Raw genomic sequence first — 24,055 nt, forward strand, 5'->3', positions numbered from 1 at the left:
TGTGTGATCCACAATCTGATCATTTGTGAAGCTGATATAGGAGTTAAAATATAGTTCAACACATAAAGGAGGAGTATACTCTCTTTACCCATCACATCCATATACTGTTTAAGGTGGAGCTAAACTCTAACAGAAATGACAGAAGTTCCAAATTTAAATTCACACCTTGAATATTTAAGGTGGAACTACACTGATTGCATGAATATAACTGCAATAGTTAAGGTGGAATTACACTGATGGATTATAACTGCAACATTTAAGGTGGAACTACTCTGATTGTATGAATCTTGCATCCGTATTTAAGATAGAACAAAATTTCGAAATAAGCTACAACCACCTGTAAATAACTACTTTATTTTTTAAGGTGGAATGGAATAGTGAGGAACATTTTCAAGAACTTTTCAAGAAAGTATCCTCAAGAGCATTCGCCGCAAAAGCCATCAAAAACGTTATAATGATGGAACTGGCACTCATCAGGACTGCTCTAGGAAAGGATAGAAGAGCAAGAGTTTGTATCAGGGTTATCAGCCTCAGAAACCAGCTTAAAGTCAACAGCTTCCCAGATAAGAGCTCCTAAATGCTTTTTTTTAATAAAATTTATCCATTATGTTCTATTTTACAGAGCTACTTTAATCAGAGGTGATGAGCATCATTTATCTGACATCAAAGGAAATGCAGCACCCCCCTCGATCAATACCCACAGTGTGGTGTGCCCCCGCCATTCGATACGGCCAGTATGAACTCCCAGTCCGTCACGTTTCCAGCCATCCTCTCCCGGTCACTCGTACCCAGGCCCCGGGCGGCTGAGCGCTCCCCCGGTGCGAGGGCAGGGCGGGGGTGAGGGGTACTGGTGGTTAACTGGTTTACAGTACCGCACTGGTCAGTCTCTGGGTTCTGGTGCTGCTGTGCTCCAGCCCAGTCTCAGATCTCCACCATCACCGAGTTCATGCTCCTCCGCACTCTTCCTTAAGGTAAATTACTATTTACTTTCACACTTCTTTAGTGTTTTTAAGGTTATTTCGAACTCATGAAAGACTGTACAGTGTTTTTATTGTAAATCATATTTAAAAATATGGGTTATAATGAAATGTTTAAATAGTTTAAAAGATTATATACTACACAGTATATTTAACATTTAGTAAAAAATGTTAATTTCCTTTCTTTTAAAAGCAAATTCTATAGAATATTGTTCTATATATTTCACACTGTAGAATGTCTACAGATATCACATCATTTTTTCACAGGCCATGTTTTACTCTAGTTTAGAAGTTTAGTCTATTCTCTGTTATTTTATTGTTAGAAGTTAAAAAAAATGTTTTTTGTTTTTCAGTGCAACCAGCAAACTTATTTCTAGTTGACAGTGATGGTTAACATTATTATAATGGCTGTTCACGCTAAATATGCTGTATAAATACTAGAAATTTTTAATCACAGTTTTTTCATGCATCTTGGCACCAATCTCAGATCCTCCACCAGTCTTACACAATACTTTTGGATAACTTTATGCTGATTTACTCATTCATATAAATAAATAACAATTTATTCCATTTTCAGTATGTGATTAACTCAAACATTTTCAAGCTAAGATAAAAGCATGCTTTTTATTCAAAAAACACTGACTATTATCAACATTATCAACCATTTTTAAGGCTATTTTCTAAACATTATTATCTTTTATACAGTTTAAATGTTTAACAGGGCCTTTAATTGGGTGAAGTGTCTGGGAAAGCTTTGATAACTGATTGGATGTGAGGTCATTAGGTCAGAATGGTGTAATTAAGGTGTTATTATGCTTTATGTAGATTAATGCATGTCTGATTCGCAGTTGGAAAACAGGAGATCATCACCACCTACGTTAATCTACGATGTAATCTATAGAACTGAGACAGACAGACATACAGACAGACATACAGACAGACATACAGACAGACAGACAGGACGATAGGAGGCAGATTCTCCAGTGTTTCCCTGCTCTGAGTCACACACAGCCTGATCAATAACTCTGTCAGACCTGATTATCTGCTGCACACAGAGCCGCTGTCCATCCAGCATGAAGGACAACGATCTGACAATTCACATTACACACCGCGGACCCAGTCCCAGAGCAGCGCCTGAACATACTGGAACATTTTATACATTGCATTTTTATAATAATTAACTTTTCACCAGATTAAAGTAGAGGTCACTGATACTACATGCTGCAATATTAAGATATTAACGGTGCACTATATACATGAAAAAGTGTACTAAAAGTACTAAAATTAATGATATTGAGCATTATATCTGTTAAATATGTCATACAAAATGATAAAAAAAACAGTGTAAGATATAAATACATCACATCCTATGATGTGAGTATAATGCATAAGTACCATATATAGAACCATATTCTTTTCACAACATTATATTTTATCTATTTCATGAAAAACTTTTACATATTCATTCAGAGCTTAATGCAGCAACACATCTTAAAAAGTTGGAACAAGGCAACAAAAATGCAGGAAAATAAAAGTAAAGTTTTACTAATATAAACAACTGCAATAGGAGAGATTTACTCTAATTTACATGAATTGATAAAAAAGGGCATTTTAGAGAGGCGGAGCCTCTCAGAAGCAAAGGTGGGCAGAGCTTCACCATTCTGTCAAAAACTGCTTCTAAAATTGTGAAAAATTTTAGAAAAATGGTACTCTCAAGACTTTGAATATCCCACCATCTACTAGCTCATAATATCATTAGACGTTTGAGAGAATCCGAGGAGCAGGATGACCTTCAGTACTGGATGCTGGTGATCTTCAGGCCCTCAGGTGGTGCTGCATTAATGCATTAATAACAGGCTGTACTGATTCAGTACTGGGAATTACTGCATGAGCTCCGTGCTGTAATCCACTAATGCAGATTAAACTGAATCATACAGAGAAGAAGACAAATATCAACATTATCCAGAAACAGCGTCGTCTGTACTAAAGCTCATTTAAAATTAACTGGAAAATTAAACGGAAAACTGTTCTATAGTCAGTTTTTAACACTCCACCACTGCAGTTTGCATTTTGTCTGCATGTCAGAATATTGCGATAAATATCATGTATTGTGAAATCGTGTATAGTTAAATAGATATCCTGCGTTACGTGAATGAACCGTACGGGTCGATAGCTCTATCTGGCAGTACCCCTCTCTGTTACGTGACTGGGCGAGGGGAGGGACAGTGGGAGCTCTGGATTAATTATATTCTCATCCTAAGACTGATATTCACCCATTGATCAGCTGGGACTGTGGTGGCGGGACCACGTGCCGGTCCTGCAGGACCTGATCAGACGTTCACATGGCATTTACCTCACGCTCACACTAAACCAAAACCACGACTACATGTGATCCACACTCAGAACAATACGCACCACACTGATATTTAAACACAATGCATCATGTGTTTTAATACAGGAAATTCTGCAGGATGAGTGAAAAAACATCACTGACATCAAAGTTCAATCCAAAACTAGGATTAATCCAGGTTAATCTGCAATAAGGTTTAATATAATTTATTCCGAAACTAGTTTTAATCTAGTTTAATCTGGAACTAGGGTTAATCTGGTATAATCTGGAACTAGGTTTAATCCAGTTTAATCTGGAACTAGGGTTAATCTAGTATAATCTGGAACTAGGATTAATCCAGTTTAATCTGGAACTATGGTTAATCCAGTTTAATCTGGAACTAGGGTTAATCCAGTTTACTCCAGAACTAGGGTTAATCCAGTTTATTCCAGAACTAGGTTTAATCCAGTTTAATCAGGAACTAGGGTTAATCCAGTTTAATCTGGAACTAGGGTTAATCCAGTTTCGTCCAGAACTAGGTTTAATTCAGTTTAGTCCAGGGCTAAAATAGTTGAGTAAAATCCAATTCTAGTTTTAATCCAATTTAGTCCAAATCTAGGTTTAATCTAATTTAGTGTAGAACGTGATTTAGTCCAGTTTTGTACAGAACAAAATTTCACCCATTTAATCTAGAACTAGGCTTATTCCTGTTTAATCTGAACATAAATGTAATATAGTTTAATCTAGTATTAGTTTTAATTCAGTTTAGTCCAGGACTAGCTTTAATTGAGTCCAGAAATAATTTAAATCCACTTTAATGCAGTTTAATACAGGTCTAGGTTCAGGTCAGTTTTGTGTAGAACTGGGTTTAATCCAGTACTAATGGATGTGGGTCTGTTTCAGCAGAATGGATCATGACCATCACAGCAGCAGCAGGAGGAGCGGCCACAGCCGACACTGCGAGGATGATGATGGTAAGTGATGGTTTTATTGTGTAAAGTTGTGTAAGTCTCTGGGTTTGTCTGATAGTGTTTTGTAGGACAGTGAGACATTAGCTGAGTTTAAGGAGCATTAGGACGCCTGATCGGTTATTGTTTCTTCTGAAGTCTATTATTGGAGTAACTGTCTCTACTGTCCATAAGAAAGATTGACAAAAAGAGTGACAAAATAAGCATGAATGAGGTCAAGAAGATAGCGCCTCCATATGGAGTAATGAAGCAATAACTTTAGTAAAGCTAATTGGGGGGGCGGGGCTTAGTTAGTTTTGAGAGCCTATGATTCAATAAAAATACCCAGATTTGATGCCACGTATCAATAATGTATTTACAAACAAAAACAATACAATATAAAATAAAGAATAATAAAATAAATGAACTGTTAGTGCTAATAAAATAAACTCTATTAGTGCAGATTTAACTCTGGTGTATTTACTGTGTTCCAGTGTGAGCAGATCAGCTTTGTGTGATGAGGGGAGATGTAGCTAGAAGGCGAAATCGGCAAATCAATAATGTGACGTAGATAAATATTGATCTGCATAAATTAAAATTAGCTTTAGTTTAATTATGTAAATCATTTGATTCGTCCAAAGACCCAAAGAAACACGGAAACACTGATCTGGAGCTGCAGTTGCTGAAAATGCTTATTGTAAATGTTAAAAAACAAAAATTGAGATTTTTTTACAGTGTTACAGTGTTAAATCACATTACGCAGCCTTCAGGAGCAGAACTGGCACCTCAGCTGTGGAAATAAATCAGATTCAGGCTGGCAGATTCCGGGTTAGAGGATATATGAATAGCGTGGGTATATATCTTATCCTGTTTTATTACAATGAAATATAATTAAACGCATGATGCTGGATGCCTGTGTGATGCTTGGGGTTGATTTGGGACAGGATTGATTGATTGATTGATTGATGGTCTGACCGCTGCACTACCCTCAAATAGATCAATCTACAACCACAAAAGATGATAAAAGTTCGTACCAACAGTAAAAAAGCTAATTAAATTAGTTTAAATGCTAATTATTATTATTTGCTTTAACATTTATTTGACTGTAGTCAATATAATAATATTAAAAATATATATATATATATAAATGTGTAAATGTACATCCATATCTACACTTCAGGCCTGCAACAGAAGTATTTAGCACTTTGTGATGTTGTCATTGGGGCTGCAACGTTAGTCGATATAATCGACAATATCGATTATTTAAATTTGTTGACTACTGTCGATTAATCGTTAATTTGTAACAGTCCTGCATTACACAAAGTGCTGGAGACAGAAGCACAATGGGAGATGGGTAAATGGCTCACTCACACAGTTTAAATTCAACTCCAAAAGTTTGTTTCCAAAAGTGCCCAAACACAACAGAATAAATATTGTCCTACTAAATATCAGTACTTTCTACATTTAAACAACATCCAGAAATTTAAAGGCCTTTTAAATCTCATGTGCAGCTGTTTTTATCGTTTTATCGTTATGAGTAATGATCAGTCTGAGCAGAAAACACTGTGTTTTTACTGTGTGATGAGTGATTATCAAGATTCATCCGACCCTAGTAGAGAAGTGGGCTCTTTATTAGCCATAAATTGACCCCTGTCCCAACTTTTTTGGAATGATTTACGGGCCTAAAATGATCCATCTTCTTTTGCTTTGTTGTGTGTTCAGTTATACATATTTTCCTTATTTTCCTTATTACTTCAGAGAGTCACTCACACTGCGGGTGGTAAACTCAGCTAATCCCAGCTTTATTAGTTTCAGCCAAAACCGTAGCTGTTCCTCTGACCCTGATGGAGGGGGGGGGGGCACCAAACATCACAAGATTTCTCTTGTGAAAACAATGAAATACTGGAATGTCTTCAAAGACTCTTTAAAAATATATATGTGCAAAATGTTTTAAGTGTTTTAGCTGAGTAAGATGCTAACACTGTGACCTCTGTCTCATGAGTTCAAATCCTTGGGTCATGCTGTTTCTGCATCAGCAGCCGGAGTCTGAGAGAGAGAGAGAGAGAGAGAGAGAGTACAGTAGGTCATGCTGTTTCTGCATCAGCAGCCGGAGTCTGAGAGAGAGAGAGAGAGTACAGTAGGTCATACTGTTTCTCCATCAGCAGCCGGAGTCTGAGAGAGAGAGAGAGAGAGAGAGAGTACAGTAGGTCATGCTGTTTCTCCATCAGCTGCCGGAGTCTGATTCTATCTTTCCTCTCTTCCTGTTTCAGATAATCAGTCCATTTATATCGGGGTTCCCGTGCCGAGGGGCTACAGGCGGAAGCGGCGACGCCACAGGCACACATCACGCCACGACCACAACCACGGCCGCGACAAACACTACGACCGCCACGAGCACCACGCCCACGACGAGCAGTCCGATCCCGACGACGCCGGGCAGGACTCCACCGAGCAGCTCTCAGACATCAACTCCACCTGTGAGTTAACTTCAAATTAATTCATTAAAATTGAAGAAATTAATTCACGCAGGGTCAGTGATATCAAGGTCGTTTAGTTTAGATCAGACCCAAGAAATCCAGTCTGACTCTACCCATCCCATAAACTGTCATTATGACCCTGATTTTACCCCTCATTGTTTTAGGAAGTAGAGCAATGAAGCTAAGATTTTTTAGTTTTTTAGTTTTTAGTTAACTGAGCTTTTTTAGGAAGTAAAGCATCAAAACTGTGGCTTTTTTAGTAAGTAATGCGTTAAAACAGCTTTTTTTAGTGAGTAGAGGTCAAAACTAAGCTTTTTTTTTTTTTAGAAAATATAGGTTAAAACAGTAGAAAATTAAAACAGTCAAACGTAAAAAATAATATTTTTTATAGTAATTAGAGTGTTAAAACTAAGTTTTTTTAGTAAGTTGAGAGTTAAAAAAACACTTTTTTAGTTATTTTCAGAGGACAGTAAATCTATACTGATATACAAGCTGTACACTGACTACTGTAAATTATAATAAAGTTTAATTTCTAATATTAAAGTTTATTTTACTAATTTTCCCCATAAAATGTACTAGAACTAGAACTAGGGGTGTACTCACTTTGTTGGAGACTGTATGTTCTTTGTGAATTATGGTTTAGTAATAAATGAAGTTTCTGTATGAATCTACTGTTGGTTGTGTTAACGTTAGCGCATTATAAGTTCATAAGGCGGTGTGTGAGAGGAGGGCTGAGTGGAGGTGGAGGTGGAGGAGCTGGTGGAGGAGCTCTTGTTGGGTCTTTCATGCATGCAGCTCTTTACCCCGCTCTGAACTTCAGCTTTACTGAGGCTTTAGTTTAACAGCAGATCTGTGGAAACCAGAGTTACAGAACATTAGGACCAGGATGACGCCTGGAAACAACGAGGATTTCCCAACAGAAACGCCGGAGGAATAAAACTGGGAATAACTGGGAAAGAGTTTTAGATTAAGCAGTGTGATCAGTATCTGCTGGATCGTTGGTGAGATATCTGCAGGATGGATCAGGGACGGGATGTTCAGGACTCGGTTCTGACCCTCACCTCCAGCCTGGGCTCCTGTTCTTCTCTAGCAGGTAAACACACTGCTAACGATCAGGCCTTTAGAAATATACCTTCTGGATTATACTGAGATTATTATCAGAATATTGAATATATATCATAAATTTAGTTATAAAAAATAGTAGTTTAACCTGAGAAAAATTCCCCAAAACTCCCAAAACTACTGAAGAGTACACCCCTCATATATTTTTATATATTACGTTTTCTTGGGAAACTCTAGAAACTTGAATATAATTTACAGTACTCAGTGTACAGATTGTATAACAGTATAGATGTACTGTCCTCTGAAAATAACTCAACACACAGACATTAATATATAAATATCTGCTACACAAGTCAGTACACACCAAATCAACATTTAATCTAGTTTATCTGACTGGATTTGTTCTAGAATTATATACTGACTTCAACTAAACTAACCTGTAACCAGAGGTGTCAAGAAATAAAAGGTACAAATTCTTATTATTTTAATGATTTTACTTAAGTATAAATGTAGGTTATCTCTACTGTACTGGAGTAATTAATTTTACATTTTCTCACAATTATCTGAACTTTCTACTCCTTACATTTAGCAATTCTACTAAAATGCATTTATTTACAATGGGGAGTATATGCAGCTGAAACACTAGAGAACAGCCTAGTGCAAAATCCCTAATTATAATATCAATATTATCATTTTAATATTTTAATATTTTAACATTATAGTCATTATAGCTTTTAGAAAAATGTGTTTTGGGGATTATTTTTACTTTTATACTTTTTTGTAAGTTTTAAAATCAATCCTTTTTTTAAACACTTTTACTTAAAGAGTAAAAAGCTTCATACTTCAACAAATACAGAAGTATTTTATTAAACTCTAGTATCTAAAATATACTTCTACCTACAGAGTAATGAATGTAATGAATGGAGACACTTTTCACAGCTTTGACTGTAAACAAGGTTAAAAACAACAGCATAGTTCAACCTGCTGAAGCTTTTTACCACAGCGCTGTGTGAGTGTAGTGCAGTGGGATCAGTGGGATTACTCAGCGCTCAGCAACTACACAAAAACACTCACATGCTAATAATCCCCTCGCTGTGGAGGCAGAGAGCCAGAGAACCGGGGGGAACAGATCTTATAAGATTCTTATGATTATACTCAGAGCACCGGGGCAGCACACGCTCTAACCACGGCTACCACTCCGGCAAATTCGGTAAACAGTGTGCATTCAGCAGTGCATTTATCCGCCATTAATCATGGCACCTATTTACAGATAAAGTCCAGCCCTTTAACAAAAAGAACCAATCAGCTTGCTGCTTATATAGAAAGTGGAGGAGGGTGTAGCAGTGTGTTAGTGAGGAAGCCCTACCCCCTTAATGTGGAGATCTGCGCAAGAGCAGCAGACAGAACAAGCCAAAAAATTGGGACTAACTGTTACAAATAGTTCATGAGGTAGTGAGAAGTATAGGCCACAGACTGGAGTGAGAAACTTGTTATTAGAAGTGACTTTAAGTTTTTCTATTCTATAACTGAAGAAAAGTGTTATATTCTGTGTTATTATATGGCAGAGGTCTGGAAGAATTGTGGGTGAAAACAGTCTCAGAATGGCAGTATTGGGTCATATTCTCAAAATAACAATGCAGAAAATACATCTATTGTACTTTTGTTGCTCAGATTTTTTGTCTGAAAATTGTATTGAAAAAAAGATTTAAAAGATTTAATTTATTTATCACCTTTTAAATGTTAAAATGCTGAACAACACCAAGCAAAGACAGAGGAAAAAAATGGAATTGAGTTTGTAAGAAAATTATTCAATTAATTTACACCTGGTGTGTGTGTGTGTGTGTGTGTGTAGTGTCTCCTGCTGCAGAGAGACTGCGCTCCATCCTGGGGGAGGATGATGACCCCACCCCCACCCTCTTCACTGAGATGGACACACTGCAGCATGAGGGCGGAGAGCTGGAGTGGAAGGAATCGGCCAGGTAACTTTATTATACTAATAACTATCTTCATTATATTCACAATAAACACCATCACTCGTAATTCTACTTCTTCTAAGTCTTTTTGGGCCCTAGGCAAAAATTCGCACTGGGCCCCTCCAATCAGTGTTAACTAGGTTAAGTAAAGCTAAGCTCAGTAAACAAAACTGTAATAAAATACTTTAGTTTAAAGTTGAACGAGTGCTGGATGTTAATCTACACAGATTTCTCTCCTTTAAACTGTTTATTTGGGTGAGTGAAGCGTAACTGTGTGTGCTGTTCCTCAGGTGGGTGAAGTTTGAGGAGAAGGTGGAGGAGGGTGGAGAGAGGTGGAGTAAACCCCACGTCTCCACACTGTCTCTGCACAGTCTGTTTGAGCTGAGGACCTGTTTACAGACCGGCACCGTCCTGCTGGACCTGGAGGGCTACTCTCTGCCCCAGATAGTCGGTAAACTACACAGCAGATTTAGTTAAAACTACATTTCCTACATAGTAAATGAACAGTGAAGTGATCTAACAGATTATGAAGGAACACATAAGGAATCATGTAGTAACTTAAAAACAGTGTTAAACAAACCTAAATACTCTGATTAACTTGTGCTTTCTGAGGCTGGTACATCTTATCCTCTTATCCTGTACAACAGAGTAACTTTCACTCTTCGGCAGAGTCCTGATGAGTGCCGGTTTCATCATCATAACATTTTTAATGTTTTTTTTTTGCGACTGACCTTTATTTATTTATTTATTTTATTTAGTTGAGTAGTAGTTGCTTCTCATAACCTGGATTAGAACATTACTCAAATATTCACTATTCACTGTATACCTGTAACTCTACCTCTTCAATACTTTACTTTAACTGAGTTCAGCACAGCTGTTAACTGAAAGCCTTAGTATTAATCTACAATTTTTGTTATGTTTGAAATGTATATTTTGTTATCAGATGATGTGGTGGATAAGCAGGCGCAGGACGGGCTGATAGCTCCGGAGCTGAAGGAGAAGATCAGTTTTGTTCTGCTGAGGAAACATCGCCACCAGACCAAGAAACCCATCCATCGCTCTCTGGCCGACATCGGGAAGCCCGGCCCTTCTACTAAAGGTCCTGACCACTGACTTCTGATCAGTTCATTAAATAATATCTGTGCTGCACATTCTTTCATCTTTTAACCCAAAATCAAACCACTGTTTTCAATAACTAATAACTCTCTAATTCTCCTTAGTATTTAATCTAGGGGTCGGCAATATTATAATTAGTTATTTTTGACAAATTGCATATTTATAAATGAGTATATATCATAAATATATTTAAAGACATTTAAAAGGCGTTAAAGTATACATACACTATATGGACAACAGTATTGAGTGTTAGGACATGTGCTCATTTAAAGGATATTAAAAAGAGTTTATCCTGCATTTGATGGAGTTAACAGTCTGTGCTGCCCAGAAAAGACTTACATATACTGCATTCTGGAATAGAAACATTGCTGTGAGGATTTGATTGCATTCAGCAAAATAATCTACAGCTCAGAACTGGGGGTTTATGCCCTTCTTATAGCCTAAGCCTGGCATTAGTTTATAGCTACTAGAGAAGGGACTAGACAAGCTATGTGTGTGCATTTGCACATCTGTCTCAGCAACAATGTTTGCAACTTAAAATAGCTGGATGCTGCAATCATTAGAAGGGTATTTCACCAATATTTTCTGTCTCTGTCCCGATTCTTTTATCTATCCTACATTTTACACTCTTCCTTCTCTCGCCCTTTTCCTCTCTTTCTCTCTTTCTCTTTCTCCTCTCCTCCTTCCTGTCCCGGGTCGGTACCAGACCGCAGTCCGAGCCGCAGCCCGAGCTGTGCGTCCGGCCTGCACCGCTCCACCGAGGACCTGCGAGCTCGCCATAGCGGTAGCCTCGGAAAACTTCGTGAGTCCAGGCCTCTGACCCCAACCTCATATTCAGTATTTTATTATAATTTATTTATTCTTTATTTAACCAGGCAAGTCATTAAGAACACCTTCTTATATACAATGGCAGCCTGGCAAAAAGTATCTCACTATAGACCCATAATTATTGTATATTAAAATAAATTAAGTCTGTTTTTTTATGTATAAATAGATATTTCAAAACATTACTCAACTATTTTAAATGAGATGAACATATCCAGGGCACATATACCTTCAAACAGATTATCTTTGAGTTGAATCAACTTATAATAACTAAGTTTAGTTTGAGTTGCCATTAACAGCTTCTTTTCCATTGGCTTCTGTAACAATCTATTTGCATAGTGGGTGTGTCCCTTAGTTTCTGACAGACACTCACCATCAGTGTGTATTTTGTGTGTCATTCCCCCATGGGCTACATTAGGTAAACTTGAGGATCATATACAGTATTATGATGATTAACTGTCTGAACTGCCTGAATTACTGTGTTGTAGGCTGTAAGAACAAGCATCATTTTCTGAGCTGCTGCAGCTACTCTGTGTTGCAATACTGCTGTACTATACTCTACTGTTCTTTTTTCCTTTCTTCATCTAATTTTCTATAAGTATTTCTTATATCTGTATTTTATTCAAATTAAATCAGAAAGAAGACTACATACTAATCGATTGAATTCAAAGTGGAATAATTATGCAAAGCAGTTGCATAACAAGATTTTTGAGTATATTGTTTTTATTACCTGCATATATTTTCCTGTGTTTCAGATCCCTCCCAGTGTCGGAGTATGAACGACATCTCAGTTACTCCCAGCAGTGACCAGGTGAGGGTTTTTAATATGATTTTACTGAATTGTGTTGTGCTGTATATTAGTTTAGGAGGAGAGAGTTGGAGTTGGAGAGCTGCATTTGTTTGCTGTGTGACTGCATTAATTGAGAGCTGGACAATATGGCCAAATATATATTAAACACAGTATATTTATTAACTTCAGTCGATAAGATACCATTCTGATATGGATGTGAGCAATATAAATACCACCGCCTGTGGGGTACATGATCACAGGCTGGCACTGATCAATTTATTGTGAAATTACAAATAATGACGCTTACACGCAAGTCCAAATAAAGCAAAACACTCCAAATTAAATAAAAAAAAATAATTAATGTTCTTTATTAGTCACGGTATAATACAAGTATAAGTATATGAGCTGGTCTGAGGAGTTTTATAATAACTTATATAATAACTTTTATAAAGAGTGTGCTGAGTGATACTGAAGAATAGAAAAACATATCACTGTTATTTAAAAATATTTTTTTTATCATGATGAATATTGATATTGTATATTGCCCTATTGTGTGAATATGTTAATTATTAGAGAATTAGTGCGAGGTGATTAACCAGGCCTCAGCAGATATCACCGAGAGTTCAGGGCATCTGGGAGATTTTGGTAACAATGGCCGGCTGTGATTCGCCGGGGCGAGATCAGCGCTGTGGATTACTCCGCTACGGCAGCTGACACGCATGAGGGGGAATGTTCCGTACTGGGTTTTCTAATCCCGGCACCAGTCATGCAGATGATATATCAGAACCGGAGGAGGCGTAACTCTTTAAAGGGGTTTTATTCTTCCTTTGTTTGATTGTTTTGTTGATTGTATTCAGATTTAAATCATTAAGGCGTGTGAGAAACTCTGTAAGTGACTTATTTTCCTCTAAAGTTCGGCCAAGCCGTTATTATTGGGTGGTGGCGTGGTGCAGACGCCCACCCGGCTCTATTCTCTGAGTTCTGAGCTCCAGTCTGATCCTGGGCACACTTTAATTACACTCTGCCTGTGAGAGCGACGCCCACCCCCGGCTGTAATCACTGTGGGCACGGGTTACCCTGATCACAGCCAACCGGAGACAACCCGAGCTCTGAGGGTCAAAAGCTCACAACCAGAACACTATATTAATATATTAATGTGTCACTATATCACTGTCAAACCCATTCCAGTTACTATGTTTTACACCAAGCCCACTACCTGGATTTATCTTAAACAGGACATATTAGCCAAAACTCTCTCTTTTGCATACTTTTGTATTTCCACTTGGGTCTCTATTGGCGTGAAAACATATAGGGCTTATAGGAATAGTCAGGGACAGGCAGTGTCAATAAAAAAATGGCAGCATAAACAAACAACATACCAGAGTGAGCAGGCAATAAGATCATACACAGGGATACAGAGATGTAGAAAGGTAGAAGTTCAATACCTGGCACGGATTGAGTAAAAGCAGGGGCTATTTATACTAATGAGTCCAGGTGAAAGCAATCTCAATAGCACGGTGAGCCAGAACACTGATTCATCACCTGATCCAGCATGTCTGGAGGGTTGAGTGCTGGTGCCTCTTGGGAAATGGAGTCCTTTTCGAGAGAACGAGAGTCAGTGACAGGACTGATAAGCAGTTCTGCTTGTTGGATGGTTGTTATGGTGGTTGATTTCGGTGTAAAGAAATCTTTAATGTGAATTATGACTTATCATTGAATCTACTTTATTATGATTAGATCAGGTGTAACAGGGTGGAGGTCGTTACGGTGTGTGAGAGAAGAGTTCTTCTGGTGTTTCCTCAGTTTATTGGAGCACAGGTTGAGATCATAGTCTCAGTTTAGCACAGAGTTCCTCTGCACAGGCCTGTAACTGCAGTGATCCGTACTGAAGGAGCAGTGAATGGGCTCAGGAGTCAGAACCGGGTCAGAACAACAGAGCAGCTGTTTATTTCAGGCAGTCAGTGGAGTGACTCTGAGAGCAGCATTAGCTTTAGCAGATTAACGGCTGGTTTTGATCTAAGCAGCAACCATTCCATAACCACGTGCCCACGGGGGGGCAAACACAGGACCAGCTGATTAGGGTGTGTGTGTGTGTGTATTTATTTGTCTGTTTGTGTTTTGCTGCCTTTGTTAGGACCTGACGTCTTTACAAGTATAGTGATATGTCATAATTTGTGGATTTTTTAGGACTTTTTTTGTTCTCACAACTCTTGGGACTTTAACATTTTTAATTTTAGTCCATAAAATATCATTCTGATATAGATATGAACAGTATTAACAAATTTATTATGGTTTTATGTTCCTTTATTTACCTGAAAAAAACGATGCTTACACATGTCAGATGTTATTTCAGATGATCACAGGCTACTCAAATATGTCTTAAAGCGTAAATACTAACAACATATTCCAGCTCTGTTTAAAAGGCTTAAAAATGAGAGGCAAATATTTTAAAAAATTAGAGATTTTACCATATTCATATTTTTTTTTCAAAAATTGTCCAAATTAAGCAAAACAGTCCAAATTTAATTTAGGAAAATATGATGTTTTTTATTGTTCTTGGTATACAAGTATAAGTATACAAGCTGGTCTGAGGACTTTTATGATGAAGCCTACAGTAGTGGATTAGCCACAATGGCTAAAAGCTAACTGCTAAACAGAAGATCAGTTTTCTCCTGCTTAGGAAGCATCAAATTATTATAAAACATATCACTGTTATTGAAATATTTTCACTATATTATCACTATAAGTATTGATATTCATTGTCCTTACAACTCTGAAGGCTTTTTACAAAAAATGGGACTTTAATTTTGTAATTAGAGTCTCTGAGGTTAAAGTTAGGGTTACAGTTAGATGTAGGTGTGGTATAAATTAGCTACAGTTATTATTAAATGAATTAACTGTCCTCATAAGTATAGCAAAACCAACACATGTGTGTGTGTGTGTGTGTGTGTGTGTGTGTGTCTCTGAATGACTCTTCCGGGTGTTGCGTAACACTATTGAAGAGATATTGGCCATGTGCTGGAAAACTTGGCTGCTGGCCAATCCAATCACATGCAGAGAGAGATTAGATACAGACGGTGAATAAATGATTGATTATTGATAATGTTAATGAGCTCTCTGTTCACTCAGAGTCAGATTATACACTGTACTTCCTAATACTTGTTACACCTGTGAGATGAGAGGTTTTGCCAATAGAATAGGACTCTCCGCTCTGGAGCGTTAATCAGCCCCTGAATGTCCTGACCTCATTAACTTCAGCTCTTGTTGCTGAATGCAATCAAATCCTCACAGCAACGTCTCCACTACAGAATCCTATAGAACGTCTTCTCTAGTTCCTCCAACAAGATAAGAATAAACTTGTTTAATACCCTTCATTTTCCCATAACTTCTGTCCATGTCTCCATGTCTCCACAGCTGAAGAATAAGTTCATGAAGAAGATTCCCCGCGATGCCGAGGCGTCCAACGTCCTGATCGGAGAGGTGGACTTCCTGGAGAAGCCGGTCGTGGCTTTTGTCCGTCTCGCTCAGGCCACGACGTTAGGAGGCCTGACCGAAGTCCCCGTCCCCACCAGGTGATTCATACTATCCGTCCTTTACCTGTCTCTGTCATGTACCTGTCTCTGTCATGTACCTGTCTCAGTCCTGTGCCTGTCTCAGTCCTGTGCCTGTCTCAGTCCTGTACCTGTCTCAGTCCTGTACCTGTCTCAGTCCTGTTTCTCTGTCTCAGTCCTGTATCTGTCTCATCTTGTATCTGTCTCAGTCCTGTATATGTCTCAGTCCTGTATCTGTCTCATCTTGTATCTGTCTCAGTCCTGTATCTGTCTCAGTCCTGTATCTGTCTCAGTCCTTTACCTGTCTCTGTCATGTACCTGTCTCTGTCATGTACCTGTCTCAGTCCTGTGCCTGTCTCAGTCCTGTACCTGTCTCAGTCCTGTATCTGTCTCATCCTGTATATGTCTCAGTCCTGTATCTGTCTCATCTTGTATCTGTCTCAGTCCTGTATCTGTCTCAGTCCTGTATCTGTCTCAGTCCTGTACCTGTCTCATCTTGTATCTGTCTCAGTCCTGTATCTGTCTCAGTCCTGTACCTGTCTCAGTCCTGTATCTGTCTCAGTCCTGTATCTGTCTCAGTCCTGTACCTGTCTCAGTCATGTATCTGTACAGGACCTTTCTGGACCACAGTTTACGTTCTGTCTCTGTCTCTCTCGTTCTCCTCTCAGGTTTCTCTTCGTGCTGCTCGGTCCTCAGGGGAAAGCCAAGTCCTACAATGAGATTGGACGAGCCATGGCCACACTCATGGTGGATGATGTAAGAATGAATAGATTAATTATTATTTACAGTTCTAAAAGAGTTTATACCAATAAAATAACTATAAAAATCGTATTCTCTGAACATCCCTCTCTGTTGTGGTTGGTCTCTGCAGCTGTTCAGTGACGTGGCGTATAAGGCCAGAGATCGGGAGGACCTGATTGCAGGGATCGATGAGTTTCTGGACGAGGTGATCGTGCTCCCACCGGGGGAGTGGGACCCAAAGATCCGTATAGAACCACCGAAGAAGGTTCCCTCAGCAGATATGAGGTGTGAAGCTGTGAAACTCTGAACTGTTGAGGTAGAATATAATTTATACACCTGATACACATACTGATCATCTCTCTCTACACCTGCAGGAAGTCTGTTTACTCACTGAACGAGTTGGGCCAGGCGAACGGAACGGCGGGAGGAGGAGGAGCGGTTGCTGATGATGAACAGATGCCGGCTCCTCATGAGTTAGGGGAGGAGCTGACCTTCACCGGGAGGTAGGCATGATGATGTAGGCAAGGCTGATCCATTAGCTCCACAGTTAAAGTGTCAGTCTGTATTGTTTAGTTTCTAAACTGAAAGCAGAAGCATTTCTGAGTGGAGAAGAACGTGGATAAAATACAATGTTTAATTAATGGTACCAGTGTTCTGGAACCACCATCCCTGCTAATCCTAAAAATATGATAATTCTAAAAACTGGAGTGTCGGGTCGCTTTTCAGTTTCGCGGGAGTTCTTCTTCTTCTGGTCACGTCACGCATCGTCTTTACGTACTTACGTCACACGTACAGCCTCTAAAAGAGGATCCGGCTCAGTTTTACTGAATGCGAGCGGCTGGTGGAGCAATGGAGACTTCAGAAGAGGAAACTCAGAGCTCAGTAGCTCATTCAGAATCAGAATGTCTCTTGCTCATCATTCACTTTAAGAGTCAGGTGAGCTCTGACTTTGGCTGACTGTCCAACAAACTCTTCTCAGCAGAGGAAACTGAGCTGCTGGTTGACGCTGTGAAGGAGCTCCAGCAGCTCATTTACGGGAACAGCAATGTTATTTTATTTACTATTCTGTTTATTGTTGATGTAAAAGTTGGGTTTGTGCTGCTGTGTGTTCATGTGTGTGTAATAAGTGGGGGTGTACGCTCGGCACGGCACAGCGCCTGTGTTACCGAGATAGCGATGAACGTCTGACTGTTGGCGTCTGTCTAGGTTGTATTCAGTCAGTGGAGCTCCTGTGTTTTCTGTTACCAAGATAAACAAGATAAAACTCCAGAAATGTACCTGAACACACCTCATTTCCAGAACACCATGCCCATCAGTGTAGATATATTCAGAAGATCTGCTGCTGTTTAAACCAGACAGGTGGTGTAAGGTGTGTGTGTGTGTGTGTGTGTGTGTGTGATGCAGGTTTTGTGGAGGTCTTTGGCTGGATATTAAAAGGAAGATTCCGTGGTTGCTGAGTGATTTCTATGACGGCTTTCACATCCAGTCTATCTCCGCTGTTCTCTTCATCTATCTGGGGTGCATCACTAATGCCATCACTTTCGGAGGACTGTTAGGAGACGCCACTGATAACTACCAGGTAACATCTGGCACACTGTGATGTTACCAGGTAACATCCACACTGTGTAGTGTTTTAATTACTGTACAAAAGCATGGACAGCACAGCATCTCTCCAACGCGACGCCACCACAAGGTTAATATAAACTAATCCAGGTAATCCAGAAAATTCTGTTGTAGTGGAATTAAAATAATGAAGAATATAAAATTTATTTCAGAACATACACTTCTTAATTTCTGATTATACAAAGCTTAGCCAGCTGAAGATTAACTGTAGCTGGACTTTAAATATGTTAAACCTGATCAAGCAGGATAACCAGCATGACGAGCATCACCCAGCTGGATTTAGCCGGTCCTGAAAGCAGCTACTTGGAGAAACTGGTCCTAAGCTGGATGATTATCAGCAGTATTATCACATTCATGCAAATTGCTCCTGTTATATCAATATAATCTCTGAGTTTGTAGTAAATATAATGTACTGTTCTCTTCAGGGGGTGATGGAGAGCTTCCTCGGTACGGCTCTGGCTGGAACGGTGTTCTGTCTGCTCGGTGGTCAGCCCCTCATCATCCTGAGCTCCACTGGACCCATACTGGTGTTTGAAAAGCTGCTGTATGAGTTCAGCAAGTGAGTACAAAAAAAAAGGGAAGTAAGCCTTAACCTAGGGGTGGAGATGAGAGAGAAACAAAACAGAGCAAAACTAGGAGCACATGACATCTTTTCCACTTTGAGAAACTGCATCACATCTTAAAGCCACAGTGGGTAAATGAGGATAACTGGAAGGAAAGGCCAAGTATTGCCACCATAGTGTGACGCCACAGACAGGAGTGAGACGCTTGCAGGAAAAATTAGCTTTAATAATAGCTTTATTAATCAGAGCTAAACCAACAAACTCGAATAGACTACAAGCAACAGTGCAAAGCAGAAACAGGACTGACCAAAACATTAGAGCCAAATTACAGTCCCAAAGCAATAAACAACAAACGAGAAATAAGGGTCAAAACCAGATTAAAAAAACATCCAATGGGCAAGACAAAATCAGAGACAAATGGCAAAAAAATCATACTCAGAAATAGGTAAACGAATTAATAACGTATGCAGTATGCAGTTGAAAAACAGAGGGGTATATATACACATGGAAAAACACCAGAAACAGGAATCAGAACTCAGGTGAAGCTGATCTAACAATCAGGTGCTGATTGGATGGCTGAGACACATGACTTAAGAGGTGCATTCTGGGAGTTGGAGTTTGTGAACGTGCACAAGTCTGTAGAAGCATTGAAAGCTGCGACACGCAGGACAAATATGAATTCAATCTCCAAAACCTTATAACTGAATAACGCCTCCAATAACTGATTTCTGCTCTCAGGAACAACAACATCGACTACCTGGAGCTGCGTCTGTGGATCGGGCTGCACTCCTGCCTGCAGTGTCTGATCCTGGTGGTGTCGGACGCCAGCTTCATCATCAAGTACATGACCCGCTTCACCGAGGAGGGCTTCTCCAGCCTCATCTCCTTCATCTTCATCTCCGACGCCATCAAGAAGATGGTGTCGTCCTTCCAGTACTACCCCATCAACATGAACTACAAGCCCGATTACATCACCACCTACAAGTGTGAATGCCTGGCTGCTGACCAAGGTGAGTCTCTCAGGTCCTCACGAGGAGCTCTCTCTCACTTTCACTCTTTCTAATGTGGATCTGATTAATCTGAATTCTAATTCTAACTCATGTTTGTATTTGCTGCGCTGCGGTTTCGGCTGCGATCTGATTGGTGTGAGTATCAACCGCTGCTGTGGGAATTTATGAGCTCTGATTTATATTTATTCTATATAAAACTTCAAATAAGAAAAGTAGAGATGATTATAAAATGGAATATAATAGAAAGAATAATAATTTCAGTTATATTTTCTTTAAATTTTACTGTATTTGATTGCAGACAGAATAAACCCAAGAAAATGTCATGCTTTATCTTCTTAAATGATTAAACTATTCCTCCATTTAAGCCCGTTAGAGCAATTAAGAGTTAGTAATAATATAAAAACTAAATAATGATGATTTTAAATTAGATAATTATAATTCTGTATAAAAGCTTGATTCTCTGAGAAGTAAAGAAGAGTATAGTATCTCCAGTTTGTAAAAAAAATGTGTTGAGAAAATGATTGAAATGTTTAAAAACATTGTTCCTCTACATCCTATAATATCATTAAAATCTGTCATTTTACAATATTTTATTTGCAACTTTTTTGCTGTTAATTTAATGGAAACTTTGTTTTTTCTCTTTTTTAGTTTCTCCAATGATTTTCAATTCTTCAGCTCAACTTCCCCAAGACAACCTCACTGATTACTCACTGGTAAGAGGAGCAGAAATCTGAGGAAACTCCATAATCTCTATATATTTCTCTATTTCTCCATATATTCAATATATTTCTACTGATAAAATATTAAATTTAATTAGTTTAGTTGAAATTTGTGTTTTGATGCTCAGGTGTTATTAGCCCCTCCCCTCTCTCACATGTTTAAGCTCCTCCTCCTCCCTGCGCTCAGTATAATTTCACAGGTCTGGACTGGTCTCAGCTCAGTAAGAAGGAGTGTCTGAAGCTCGGCGGGTCTCTGGTGGGAAAATCCTGTAAATACGTTCCTGATCTGGCTCTCCTGTCCTTCATCCTGTTCTTCGGCACGTACTCCATGACCATCTCGCTCAAGAAGTTCAAGTCCAGCCGCTACTTCCCCACCAAGGTCCGCCCACTTCATTAGCATAAAACATACAGTAGCTACAATGTTGCAAAAACTCACCAAACGCCTAGCAACACCGTAGTATATTATAGCTGATGTATCAAAACCGCCTAGCAACACCATATGATTCTACACTTATACCATGGCAACATTTTAGTAAACCACTAGCGACATCATAGTGACAGCTTAGCAACACCATATAAATACACACTAATACCATGGCAACTTCTTAGTAAACCCCTAGCAACATCATAGCAACCGCTTAGCAACACCATATGAATCAACTCCTATTGCATGGCAACATCTTAGTAAACTACCAGCATCAACCTCCAGCACAGCATCTCTGCAGGAGCTAATGGTGTTTATCTCATGTTTAATGTATTTTATTTGAGTCATTTATTTCCATAATTAAATATTGTATTTTATTTTGCTGTATTGTATAGTGTATTTCATTTAATATATTTTTATCTGGTATATTAAATAAGTTTACGGTTTACCCCATTTCCTGCTCTTCATATTCATAACTCCTTTATTTCTCCTTTTCTGACCCCTCCTCCCCTCCTCCACTCCCCCCGGTGTTCCTCAGTGCCGTACCCTGATCGCAGATTTTGCCATTATCATCTCCATCCTGGTCTTCTGTGGCCTGGATTATCTGATGTCCCTGGACACTCCTAAACTGCATGTCCCCACTGAGATCAAGGTTTCCTGGTTTTGTCCTGATGTTTTGCGTTAAGAAGAGAAGGGCTGCATCCCAAATGTGTTCTAATCACTAATGCTAACTAGATTTTGAGTATATAGTATGTGCTATAGATAAGAGGACATTTTCTGGAAATGAGGATCACCAGTTCAAATCCAGGATCACACTGCTTCTCCATCAGCAGCCGGAGTCTGAGAGAGAATGTATATATTAACAGGGACATTGGCACTTTATAGTGTTAGTGTTGAGTATGCATTTGGGACGCAGCCCAAATTTACCTGTTCTAGAATGACTGAATCAGACTTTTTGCGGAAGTGTTTTCTTTCTTGTTTTTTCCTGCCTGTTCTTCTCTTTTTTCTGTTTCTTACTATCTATTTCTATATCTATCTGTCTCTGTGTGTGTGTGTGTGTGTGTGTGTGTGTGTGTGTTTTATTTCTCTCTATAAACGTGCAGCTTCGGAAACTCATCAGTGATTTTTCCATCTTCACGTCAATCATGACATTTGTTGGTCTTGATATGTTAATGGGGCTCGAAACACCTAAACTTATTGTGCCGACAGAGTTTAAGGTATGAACACGATTAGCTAAGTATTTTAATTATTTAATAAAAATGTACACCTTTTCTTACTTTTTATACTTATTTTCTTAACCACCTGTGTATTATTGTGTATTTATATGGGTTTATGCTCATTATTAAGAGTAGTCAGACTAAAGCAATAGCATCCTAGGTCATCAGCAGACGGAGTCTGAGAGAGAGAGTGCAGTTGGTCATGCTGTTTCTCTCTGGGTTGGTATAATCCATAATCCCGCCCTTTACCACAAAGAGCCAATCACCTTACTGGTTGTGGAGATCTGCACAAGCGCAGTAGCCAGAAACAAGCTGAATAATCATATTTTTGCCGCATTTTTAAGTTAAACACTACAAACTGTTCATGATATTTTTATTAGATTTATCAGTGATGTAAAATATGTTTATGTGTTACGCCCTCACCAGGTTTCCCTCTGTTTCCCCGGTGTTTCCACTGTTATTTTCCATTACGTGTGTCTAATTTGTAACTCCGCCCCTTCCCAGGTCCCAGGTGGTCTTTGCACCTTCCTCTGTCGTTTTGTCTCACCACGTTAGCTATTGTTTATTCACGGTTTCGTCACGCTCTGCTTGTTTCTTGTTTATTTCTAGTTCCCTTTATTTCTTGTATATTTCTAGTCACGTTTAGTTCTTGTTTGTTTCTTTGTTTATTTTGTATATATTTACGTATTATTCCTTTGTATATATTCCCTTACCTTGTTTTGTTATTATCTGTTTAGTTTAGCTTAGTTCTTTGTTGGTTTTCCCTGTTTGTTTATGTATATAGATATTTTCGTTATTCCCCTGTTTTGTTTACTTGTTTATTTGTTATTTAATAAAGTCATGTCTTACCCGTTTAAACGTCCGCCTCCCGTCTCACCCCGCGTTACATTATGGAAGTGTAATTAGACCTAATATTTATTTTAAACTGTTATTTATATCAATAATTCTTGATTTCTTTGAATAACAGTTTGCTCATTTATCAGAATGACATTTTAACACAGCTCTGTTTGGTTCTGTGTTCTGCAGCCGACCCGGCTGGACCGTGCCTGGGTGGTGATGCCGGTTGGGAAGAACCCGTGGTGGATGTACGTGGCCAGCTTTGTTCCTGCTCTCCTCGTCACCATCCTGATCTTTATGGATCAGCAGATCAGCGCCGTCATCGTCAACCGCAACGAGAACAAACTCAAGGTACAGATCGTACAGCAGTAATGAGAACAGGAAATGAATAAACATTTTTTACCATTAGAAAGAATTAAATACTTTCTTTTGCATTATTTTTAATATAACTGGTGAATACACAAGTATGATTGGCTGTGTGTTGTGTGAATTGACTACTTTGCATTCTTTTAAAATGTCATATTTTCAGTGTTGTTCCGTGAAAAGATGTGACTGTGAGATACTTTACTATAATAAATAATAAAAACAGCAAAAAAATCTGCCTTAAAAAATTGCCTGAAATTTAGATTTTAGCTAGAAAGTGCATGTATTTTATATTTAGCTGTATGCATATAGTAAGTCATAAACAGGGGTTGAGTAATTGATCTTCTAAATTGGGGTGAAATGGGCATACACTTAGAAAAAAAAAGTTTTAGAATAATTAAAGTCAGCGCATTTTTTACTGCAGCATTTTATACTTTCTCTTCTCTTCTTTTCTGTTTCTTACTGTTTATTTTGATATATATCTGTTTCCTACATGCATATTATATAATTA

The 24,055-nt window shown here is 38.7% G+C and overlaps 1 protein-coding gene across 6 annotated transcripts in view; it reads left to right on the plus strand.

Annotated features, from left to right (window-relative positions):
* Positions 1-107: 107 nt before the first annotated feature.
* slc4a5b (solute carrier family 4 member 5b) overlaps positions 108-24,055 on the plus strand; it is a 30,334-nt gene continuing 6,386 nt past the window's right edge. The window contains exons 1-19 of one of the 6 annotated variants that reach the window (XR_007427375.1): positions 108-971; positions 4,213-4,280; positions 6,524-6,730; positions 9,645-9,771; positions 10,056-10,216; positions 10,709-10,864; positions 11,588-11,683; positions 12,462-12,517; positions 15,911-16,068; positions 16,716-16,803; positions 16,919-17,073; positions 17,163-17,291; positions 18,193-18,367; positions 18,837-18,970; positions 19,713-19,984; positions 20,633-20,697; positions 20,891-21,082; positions 22,231-22,344; positions 23,371-23,532. Coding sequence is in view for 5 of the 6 variants with exons in the window: in XM_049468492.1 (XP_049324449.1) it covers positions 4,214-4,280; positions 6,524-6,730; positions 9,645-9,771; positions 10,056-10,216; positions 10,709-10,864; positions 11,588-11,683; positions 12,462-12,517; positions 15,911-16,068; positions 16,716-16,803; positions 16,919-17,073; positions 17,163-17,291; positions 18,193-18,367; positions 18,837-18,970; positions 19,713-19,984; positions 20,633-20,697; positions 20,891-21,082; positions 22,231-22,344; positions 23,371-23,532 (2,514 nt within the window). In the remaining variant the exon portion in view is untranslated. Of the gene's footprint in view, positions 972-4,212; positions 4,281-6,523; positions 6,731-9,644; positions 9,772-10,055; positions 10,217-10,708; positions 10,865-11,587; positions 11,684-12,461; positions 12,518-15,910; positions 16,069-16,715; positions 16,804-16,918; positions 17,074-17,162; positions 17,292-18,192; positions 18,368-18,836; positions 18,971-19,712; positions 19,985-20,632; positions 20,698-20,890; positions 21,083-21,665; positions 21,780-22,230; positions 22,345-23,370; positions 23,533-24,055 lie in introns of all 6 variants that reach the window. The other 5 variants (XM_049468492.1, XM_049468493.1, XM_049468491.1 and 2 more) reach the window with 5 other exon arrangements.

The sequence above is a fragment of the Astyanax mexicanus genome, chromosome 20 (assembly GCF_023375975.1).
Source record: "Astyanax mexicanus isolate ESR-SI-001 chromosome 20, AstMex3_surface, whole genome shotgun sequence".
Classification (NCBI taxonomy): domain Eukaryota; kingdom Metazoa; phylum Chordata; class Actinopteri; order Characiformes; family Acestrorhamphidae; genus Astyanax; species Astyanax mexicanus.